Genomic DNA, 10,674 nt, shown 5'->3' with positions numbered 1-10,674 from the left:
CCTTTTATTTGTTTTAAACCTGCTGCCTATTAATTTTATTTGGTGGCCCCTAGTTCTTATATTATGGGAACTAGTAAATAACTTTTCCTTATCTACTTTCTCCACATCACTCATGATTTTATATACCTCTATCATATTCCCCCCCCCTTAGTCTCCTCTTTTCCAAGCTCAAATTTTACAATTTTGCACCTTTTTTCCAATCTGAATTTGTCAAGCTTCATCTTCCAGCCACTGGATCATATTACACCTTTATCTGCTAGACTGAGAAGCCCATTATTAAATACTTGTTCCCTGAATAGAGATTGATATCAAGTCACCGCTTCACCCTCTCTTTGTTAAGCTAAATAGTTTGAACTCCTTGAGACACATTTTCTAATTTCTCTTCTTTTTTCTCTGAATTCTTTCCAATTTGTCAACATCTTTCCTGAATTGTGGGCCCCAGAACTGGACACAGGATTCCAGCAGTGATTGCACCATTGCCAGATAGAAAGGTAAAACAACTTCTCTACTCCTCCTCAAGATCCTCCCATTTACACAATTTGGGATCACATTAGATTTTTTGGTCACAGCGTCACCAGGACCCCCAGATCTTTTGCAGAGCTACAGCTTTCCAGGATAGAGTCCCCTATTGTGCAAGTACAGCTGACATTCTTTGTTTCTAGAAGTATATATTTACATTTATCCACATTAAAACACACATTGCTTGCTAGTGCCTAGCTTGCCAAGTCACCCAAATCACTTTGAATCAGTGACCTGTCATCATCGTTATTTACCCCTCTTCCAATTTGTGTGTCATCTGCAAACTTCATCAGTGATGATTTTATGTTTTCTTCCAGGCCACTGATAAAATGCTAAATAGCGTACAACCAAGAACCGATTGCCAGGATTCAGTGTTAGGTTGACAGGTCTGTAATTACCTGGGTCATCCCATTTACCTCTTTTAAAAATTGGCATACTAGCTTTCTTCCAGTCTTCTGGAACATCCCCAGTATTCCAAGATTTATTGAAAATCAGCTTTAACTGTCCAATGAACTCCTCAGCTAGGTATTTTATAACTCTTAGATGCAGATTCTCTGGACCTGCTGGTTTAAAAAATATGTAAGTTTAGTAGATTCTTTTTAACATCCTCCAGAGATACCAGTGGAATGGAAAGAGTGTTATTATTGTCATATGATGAAACTGTATCATCTGTTTTTTCCCCAGATTCAGAAGAGAATTATTTATTGAACACTTATGCTTTTTCTGGATTTTTGCCAGAAATTGGGAATGGGCAACAGAGAACAGATCACTTGATGATTTACCTGTTCTGTTCATTCCCTCTGAGGCACCTGGCATTGGCCACTGTTGGCAGAGAGGATGCTCGGCTAGATGAACCATTGGTCTGAGTCATATGGTCGTTTTTATGTTCTTATCATTGATAATTCTGCCATTTCCATCTATTAACGGACCAGTACCATTGGCAGGATTCTTTTTGTTCTTAATATATTGTAAAAACGCCTTATTGTCTTTAACTCTGCTGGCCGTAGATTTCTCCTTGTGAGCCTTTGTTTATCTTATTATTTTTCTACAATTTCTAACTTCTGCTTTATATTCATTACTATTAAATTCCCTTTCTTCCCTTATTAGTTCTTAATTTGTATAGCTGCCTTCACTTCCCTGCTAACCTAGGTCATTTTTAAACCAGCAAATTTTTTCTCAGTTGTGGGATTGTGGCTTTTAGGGGGATCTAGTAAAGTGTTTTTTGAATGATTCCCAAGCATCATTTACATTTTCATGATTAAACTCTTCCTCTCTGCTCATATGGCTCATAATTGCTTTCAGCTTTGTGAATCTGGTCCCATTAAAACATCAAATTTTATATATAAACACCTAGGGGAATTCTGTGCCAAAAAAATTAAAAATTCTGCACACAATATTTTAAAATTCTGCAAAATTCTGCATATTTTATTTGTCAAAATGACGTAATATAATCATGCCAGTTTCAATTATTTTGGTAATTTATATCAAAATTTCCATCAACTAGTGTGTCTGTAAAAAACCAGACACATAAAAAAAGATTCTTGGTCCTGCTCGTGAAGGCAGGGGGTTGGACTCGATGACCTTCCAGGGTCCTTTCCAGTTCTGTGATAGATAGGTAATTGTTTTTTTTAACAAATAGATTCCTTAGTAGTCATATTAATACAGAACTTTAAGTAATTCATTTAAATTACAATATCAAATGGTATTTCCTGCACCTGTCAGAAGCAGTGCAAAGGCTTGGGGGAGTCAGGGGTAATGGAGGAGCTGAGGGAGAGGGAATGAACCTGGAGTGAACGTGGAGGGTTGTTGGGTATGCGTGGGAGAAGTATGGAAGAGGGGTTTTGTGTGGGGAGGAGTGTGAGGATTTGGGGGAGGGGAGTTGGGACACCTACCCCATGCAGACCGTTGCTTACTCCAAGCCTCTCCCATTCAGTCAGGCATATCTGCCCCTGTCCCCACACCCACATCCCCATGTTTCCCTGAAGTTGCCCTCCCCCATCCCCATGTGGCCTTGCATCCACACTCCTAGTCAGCCCCTGGCTCACTGTTGTCACCCCACTAGCTCCTCAGCCCATGCCCCAATCTATCCCCCCCACTAGCCATTCTGAACCCCAGTGTGTGACTCCCCCTTCCCAGTAGCCCCACCCTGTCCTAACTTGGCTCCACTGTGATGAATTTCTACTCCTGGGGGAATTCTGCACTACTGCACACACAGAGCATACCCTCCCCAACCACCAGAGGCCACTGTTGTGCCAGAACAGCCCGTTGCATTCATGCTGCTGGCTGTTCTGGCACCACAGTTGCCTCTGCTGGGTGAAATGTGGAACTGCAGCACTTCTGAGGCAGAAAGTTTCTGAGGACAAAAATTCAGGAGGACAAATTAATTCTTTGTGTGCACACTGGCACAGAATTCCCTCAGGAGTAATATATATTACTGATACGGACTTTATTCTGGTTTCACATTATAAATGTAATCAAATGATAACCACTAGTACCTATGCTACCATTAATTTTTAGGTCTGTGATCAGTTCCACTTTATCTGTCAGGATACGATCTAATGTAGAACTACCCCATGTAGAATGAAACATTTATTGAGTTAGGAAATTGTTGTCTATGATGTTTAGAAATTACAAGGATGTTTTAGGACTGACAGCAAATAACCTCCAGCATATGTCACTCACATTGGTGTGCCCCATGATCACACCGTTTTTTTCCTGCACATTATAGATAAGTCCATAAAGAAGTGGTCATCTTGTTCCCAGTTGTGATTTGGTGGTCTGTGGCAGAGACCAACTAATACTCCATCTTGTGCTTTATCTGTTAGGACATTGATCCATATGCATTTAAGATGATTTTCTTCCAAGTTATCAGTAACTCAGAAACAAGCAATGTCATTTATGACCTAGAGTGTCATTCCCTATTTGTTCTTTCCTAAATAGCTTAAAATAATTGATTTTAACATTCCAGTTGCATTAATCATCCCTCCAAGTTTCAGTAATACCACAGATCAAATTTATTCTAATAAATGAACAATTCCAAATCCCCTTGTTTGTTACCCAGGCTCCTAGTATTAGTGTATAGGCAGTTAAATAATTTCTTCTCTTCATGTCCCTTGGTTCCTTGATTAAGTTTGTTCTCAATATTTCCATTTTGTTCTGAGTGCTGTGACAAAGTTCCTCCTCTACCTTAGTGGGTCCTGCGCTTATTGGCGGATTGTTCACCTCAGTGATCTCCGCCTCTTGTGGAACCCACAGTCTGGGTCAGCTCCTCCTGTGTCTGATCAGGAGTTGGAGAAGTTTGGGGGGGAACCCGGGCCCGCCCTCTGCTCCGGGTTCCAGCCCAGGGCCCTGTGGATCGCAGCTGTCTATAGTGCCTCCTGTAACAGCTGCATGACAGCTACAACTCCCTGGGCTACTTCCCCATGGCCTCCTCCAAACACCTTCTTTATCCTCACCACAGGACCTTCCTCCTGGTGTCTGATAATGCTTGTCCTCCTCAATCCTCCAGCAGTACACTCTCTCACTCTCAGCTCCTTGCCTTCTTGCTCCCAGTTTCTCACACACGCTCCTTCTCCTCTGGCTCCTCCCTGCCCGACTGGCGTGAGCTTCTTTTTAAACCCAGGTGCCCTGATTAGCCTGCCTTGATTGGCTGCAGGTGTTCTAATTAAAGTAGCTATCTCCACTGCCTTCTAGAAAGATCTTAATTGGCCCCAGGTGCCTTGATTAACCTGGAGCAACTGCCATTTGGTTACCAAGGTACTAGGGATTTGTTTAGCCTGGGACTAACATACCTGTTTCTCAGTACTTTACTGTAGCCATCTGGCCTTGCCCCATCACAGTGCTCATAGCTTCCCTCTTTTTAACCTCCACTTTTGCTGTTAGTTTAATCCTTTCCTGACTACTCTAGCCAGCCTGTCCCCAAGAAGACTGGTCCCACTTCTACTGAGGTGACTCCATCCAAACTATATATCCCCCTCACCATGGAAGGTGGACTGATGTTCCACAAAACCAAGACCCTGTACCCTACACCACTTACCTAGCCAGCCATTCACCTCCACACCCTTCTTCATTCACTCTTCTTTCATTCATGGGACAGGAAAGGTCTCAGAGAAGATTGCTTGGACGTTCTTCTTCTTCAGCATGCTTCCAAGTTCCCAGAAGTCATCTACTGTGAGATATCCCACAGCACAATGTCATTAGTGTACTATGAACTAACACCCATAGATCCTTGCCTGTTGACTTCAGAAGCCTTATTTTATTTCATGTGAAGAAGACGTTCCAACCAAGCTCTGGAGAAAGACTTTTCTGTACCACTTCAGACTACCAAGCCACCCAGTCTTAGGCCATGTCTACACTACTGGCGAAATCAGCATTGCTGCGATCGATGCAGCGATGTTGATTTAGTGAGTCTGGTGAAGACATGCTAAGTCAATGGAAGAGTGATCTCCTGTCAACATCTGCACACCACCTCCCCAAGAGGCAGAAGCTATGCTGATGGGAGAGCGTCTCCCATCAACATAGTGTGGTGTAGACACTGCTGTAAGTCGACCTCAGTTACGTCAACTTCAGTTATATAACTTGCATAACTGAACTGGTGTAACTTAAGCATTAGTGTAGACTAGCCCTTAGCTTTGGAAAGGCAGCACACCATGCTGTTGTCCACCAGTCCCTTGCAGAACATTCTTTCAAGTCTTCTGAGTTCTGAATCTACAACAAGGATCATCTGTCTTCCTAGGACAACTGGAGAACTGGGCTGTCCAAATGTTGTTTTGATTTTTTATACAAAAAAAAAGTTATCAGAATTTTGGTCTGTAGGGAATAAAAGAAAAAAAATGACATTTTGGAAATCCTAATGGAACAGAAATTCTGAGTTCTGACTTGCTCTAGTTCTTATCAACATGGAATGCTTTGACACTTCTGAGACTAAAATTTTTTGAACATTTGATTCCACAACTACATTGTCTATGAGGTTGTAGGATTTAACTAAGGACTAACCTTATGGTATGCACAGGCCCAAATACCAAATGTATGTGATTTAACAGATCTGACTGAAAAATAAAAATGTTTGTCTCCAAAAGAGTTGGCATGATTTTTAGGAAGTTTTTTATTATCCTGTAACAAAATATTTAGTTTGAAAAGAAACAACACTAACATTTTATTTCATTTACTTTCAAATTATTTCTGTAAAAATAAGCTAAATTATTTGAAATCACATAGTTTTCATGAAACATATTGATTTTGATGAAATATCATGTGAAACACTGGAAACATTTGGCCAGTTCTGGTGACTGAGAATGGGTTTTACCAATGGGGTCTACGAGGGTAAGCAGCCTCCATGAATTGAAAGTCATAGTGTCAGGCCAAACAAGACCATTAGACTATCTAGTCTGACCTTCTGTATATCACAGTCCATTGGATTTCATCCAGTTACACATACATTGAGATCAATTACTTGGGTTAGACTTTCAGTCCTTAGGAGACTAAGCTGTTGTGAGCCAAAGGCAGACACCAGGAGAGACCGAGGTGACACCAATGCCCAAGGCCTCTGCAAGGACAGGGAACTGGTCAGCTGAGATCTGTCCAAATGATTGTACCAAACAATCTATCTCCCACGCTGAGGAGGGTGAAAAAACCCAAGGGGAAAATTCCTTCCTGACTTGAAATCTGAGGATCATTTTGACCTGTTCATGTGAGGAAAACATACCAACCAAGCTCTTGAGAAATAAGTTTCTGTACCACTTCAGATCAGCGACCCACACCGTCCAGTGTCCTGTCTCCCACTGTTTCCAGTCTCTGGTGCTTCAGAGGAAGGTTTAAACAAACAAAACCACCACCACTGCCACCAACAGAACACAGAGCAGCAGGGCAACAAAAAGCCACCTTCTTCCTGACACTTGCATGTGACCAGCTGAAGCCCTGAAGCATGACATTTGATTATAGTCATTGTCTGAACGCAAGTTTTATTACAAGGCTGAGTACAATACAGGCAAATCTTTTCTATCTGGGTATGTCTACACAGCACAGTAAGCCTGGGCTCTGAAACAGGTTTGAGACCAAGACCCACTTCTGTCTACACACAAATCAGTCAGACCTAAGTCAGCAAGCACTCAGGACCCGGGTCCTAGGACTGTACGAGGGGCATGGGTCAGAACCCAAGTCCTGCTGTGACTTGGCTCCAAGTGCTATCATTTTGCTGTGTGGACACAGCTCAAGCCACAAACCTGAGTCAGAAGTTCTGCATAGTACAGTATGGACATGTTAGCATGGCTGTGAGACCTGGGTCTAGTGATTGTAAACCCAGGTGGACGCTCAAGCATTGGCTTGGGAACACTGAGTCCACAAGGTCATGAAGGAAGAGGATGAACAGGTGGATTCACAAGCATCCAGGCTGACTCCCCCACCCACCCACCCACACACACACAAATACATACAGGCCTTAGAATTTCCCACAGATGCTGGATTAAAGCATGTCGTTTACAAAGAAAATCTGCTTTAAAGACTCCAAGATATGGTGAATCCACAACTTCCCTTGCAAACTGTTACAGTGTTTTATTACCCTCACTGCTAGGACACTGCACAGACAGTTGCATGCCTCATTTTCTTGCACTCTTTTGAGAAATCCCATCTTAAATAAGTAAAATACTTTCCAAAAGATTGGAGGATAAAAAGGTACAATACAAACTTTATTTACATTCTGTTGTTCTGAATGGGCTGTAAGCAAATATACAACAGACATCAATTATTCATATACATAGGACATTTCATATTACAATTACATTGAAAAATGAAGGGCATTCATTTCCATATTTGAAATCTTAAGGAGATATTTTTTCTTATATCTGTGCTCTACAGAATCTTCCTGTAGCTAAATATTCATTTCACAGCAAGACAAAATACATGGATTGAAGAGTCCATGTATTTCAGTCCACTCACCAGGTGAGCCTGGGACATCAATTGAAGTGGAAATTATAGTCCAGTCCAAAGTTGCTTCTTTAGTTCAAGGGCAGGAGGCCTCCATTTTCACACTGTCTATATGTTGATATGACTTCTCAAAATAACCTTAAATCGAATCCTGATTTGTTTGCCAACTCATTCACCAATGTGTATTATATGCATTTTTTCTAGGGCTTTCTAAATATTCTAAGGGAGCTAGTCAGCGAACTCTAATTGAAATTCATTGGAAGTCATTCTCCTGACTACCTTCAGCTCATTTGAAAATCCCAACTAGTACTCCAGTAGTGGCCACCAATGCCGTATACAGAGGCAATATCTCCTCCTGTCACTTTCTTGGTATTCCTCTACCTATGCCCTACAAGGATCATATAAATCTTTCTTTGCCATAACATCACACTCCCCAGTTGGTTATCCACAAAGACCCATTTTCAGAGTCACAACTTTCCAAGATAGAGTCCCCTCACCCTGTACCGTCTACAGAAAATTGATCCATAGCCAGATTCCATCAGCAGAGAGTACTTTCTCCCCAAATCTCAGGTGCTTTGTCCTGGGCTTAGTGATTTGCATTGGAACACAGCTGTCTTGGTGGTTCATAGATGGAGATACACACTTTGAGGTAATCAAGTCTTGATCCCTTAATGCCTTAATTCCTGTTGATTTTACAGTGTTGACCTTTTAGAAATAATGTCATGTCCCAAAGAGTGTATTTTGAATGGCTTCCTTCACCTCTCTGTTTCTCAGAGCATAGATGAAAGGGTTTAGCAGTGGCGTGACCACAGTGTTCAGGATGTTGACTATCTTGGTCAGTTCCAATGAATTCCGTGCAGATGGCTTGACAAAGAGAAAAATGGTGGATCCGTACCATAGAAGCACAACGACAAGATGGGATGAGCAAGTGGAAAATGCCCTTTGCCGGCCTTTGGCTGACGGGATTCTCAGTATAGTGGAGGTGATATAGATGTATGAAAGGAGAGTTATCACACACGAGCCCAGGATGACAACGATTGAGGTGATGAAAGCTGATACCTGAATGATGGATGTGTCCGTGCAAGAAAGGACAATCCAGGAATCTATCTCACAAAAGAAATTATTGATGACATTAGGGCCACAGAAAGACAACCTGGATATTAAAGATGCCAGCACAGAGATAACCAGGAAACCACATACCCAAGAGCCAAGAGCCAGCTGAGCTGACAAGGTGCTGTTCATAATGGTGCTATAATGCAATGGGTAACATATGGCCAGATAGCGATCATAGGCCATGATGGACAGGAGGAAATATTCTGTGCAGCCCAAGGAGAATATGAAGTACATCTGTAGGAAGCAGCCAATGAAGGAGATGGCTTTGCTTTTCCCCAGGAAGATTGCAAGGGCTTTAGGAACACAGGCTGTGGTATACCAGATCTCCAGGAAGGAGAGATTGCAGAGGAAGCAGTACATTGGTGTGTGGAGGCAGCGGTGGTTCGCCACTAGGGTTATGATGGTCACATTTCCCAGGACTGTCAGGATGTACGTAAGGAGGAAGAGTACAAAGAGGGAGATCTGCAAATACTGGTTCCCCGGGAATCCCAAGAGGATGAATCCCATCACAGCAGATTGATTACGTTTCTCCATTCAGTCTGTTTTACCTGTTGAAACTAATGAAACAAGAACAGTGAAACACACAGGGGACTTAGCCAGCTATCGATCTAAAGTAATAACTGCCTTTCAGTGAATGCACCCATTGACATGTATTGGTCTTGGCCAAGGTTGGACAGTGAGTCAACGGCAGCAAAGCTGATCTTACACCCCAGGAATTCTGACATCCAATTTCTTGATCTAGACACTAGATCACACTCCCTTCTGAGAGCTAGGAATGAAACCCAGGAGTCTTTGACTCAGATTTTTAAAGGAGCCTGATGGGACTTGTTGCCCAGTTCTGACTGATTTTTGGTGGGACTTGAACAATTACCTTCCTTAAACTCTTTTGAAAAACCTCCCCCTTGTTTCGAGTTATTTACTGTAATGATCTGTCTGAAGTCCCCTTCCAGGACAGAAAATAGAAACCAGAAGCCCCAACTCACATTGCCTTACTCTGAACACTAGAGCCCGAAGTAGACAAGAAGGAGGAGGAGGAGAAGACGAAATAGGTTTAAGTTTCATATTTGTCTGGGGCTAAGAGTGTATTTTCCGTTCAGAAGACAACATCCTGTGCTTTGTTCTACAGCAATGAAAATTAACTCTGCTTTGTGTCAATGAAGCTTGTGATGAGAACTCTGGCCTAATCTTTCAGCCCATTCAGTCATTCAGATACACGTCTACAATGCAGCTCCTGCTCAGTCACTTCAGCAGCTTAACAGTTGGAAACACAGTCTACAGCCCACATATGCCCAGAAGGTGAGTGTTATGGTCCTTAAACATCTGTAATCTCAGATTCCAGCATACATGTGCAGCTCCACTGGCTTCCATTTATGTTCTTATTACATCTATATAAACCCATTCTCCAGGTGAGATTTCACACCTGTAGCTGAATGGAACATGGAACGGAATCCAGCCACTCTCTAGCTGTTGGGCTGACATTCCAGGTCTAAAAGGAACAAGTGGGAAAAATAAACTTTTCCCCCCAAAAGTCATATGTTATGTCTCTGAATAGATATGGGAGATGGATCTAATGATTGAGAAAGGGATGATTTTGCATCCTTGTTTTTTGAACTAGACCCCACAGGGCCAATGATCAGAAATGATATGCTTCAAAAACAGCTGTAATCTGACACTGAACATCTTAATTATTATTAGTGAAACAAGCAAAGACTTTTACTGAATCATTCTTTGTTTGTTAAAACCACATGGTCACATTCTGAATCTAAATCCAAAGTGAGCACAGAAAAGCTGGGAAGTGAGCACAGACAAGCTGGGAAGACAGTCAAATCTCTTGGAAAATATACTCACATGCAGGCAGGTTTGCTGAGCAGTGGTTCATCTTGAACTGGAAAGTCATTTGATTTGGCATGAAACGTCTATGGAGCTACTCTGTCATCTTGGACAGTGAATGGCTAAAGTTATTTTTAAAAGACAGACAAACATTTTGTGTCAATAAAAGGATCTCTGTTGTATTTGACTAAAGTTTCAGTCTCTAGTGATAGAGTTAGCCAGGCAATATCCTTCTGTCTGTAGTCCTTAATACCCTTGTCTGTAAAAAGTATCTCTTTTCTTGTACAATAT

At 41.9% G+C, this 10,674-nt stretch overlaps 1 protein-coding gene across 1 annotated transcript; it reads right to left on the bottom strand.

Moving 5' to 3' along the window:
- Nucleotides 1-1,664: 1,664 nt before the first annotated feature.
- Nucleotides 1,665-9,087, bottom strand: LOC127030914 (olfactory receptor 6F1-like). Its single transcript, XM_050917608.1, has 2 exons — nt 8,162-9,087; nt 1,665-1,722 (listed from the first exon to the last, which is right to left on the bottom strand). Exons 1-2 carry the CDS (start codon nt 9,085-9,087, stop codon nt 1,665-1,667), a joined length of 984 nt encoding a protein of 327 aa, XP_050773565.1.
- Between the last annotated feature and the right edge of the window lie 1,587 nt (nt 9,088-10,674).

This window comes from Gopherus flavomarginatus, chromosome 11 (genome assembly GCF_025201925.1).
Source record: "Gopherus flavomarginatus isolate rGopFla2 chromosome 11, rGopFla2.mat.asm, whole genome shotgun sequence".
Lineage (NCBI taxonomy): Eukaryota > Metazoa > Chordata > Testudines > Testudinidae > Gopherus > Gopherus flavomarginatus.
This window is presented reverse-complemented; position numbering and strand designations above follow the sequence as displayed.

What these genes read in the sequence shown, in the direction of transcription:
- LOC127030914 (XM_050917608.1), bottom strand. Translation starts at nt 9,087, where the DNA reads ATGGAGAAACGTAATCAATCTGCTGTGATGGGATTCATCCTCTTGGGA. An exon ending in AATACACTCTTTGGGACATG is followed by an intron (nt 1,723 to 8,161) that starts ACATTATTTCTA and finishes TTTACTAGATCC; the next exon opens with CCCTAAAAGCCACAATCCCA.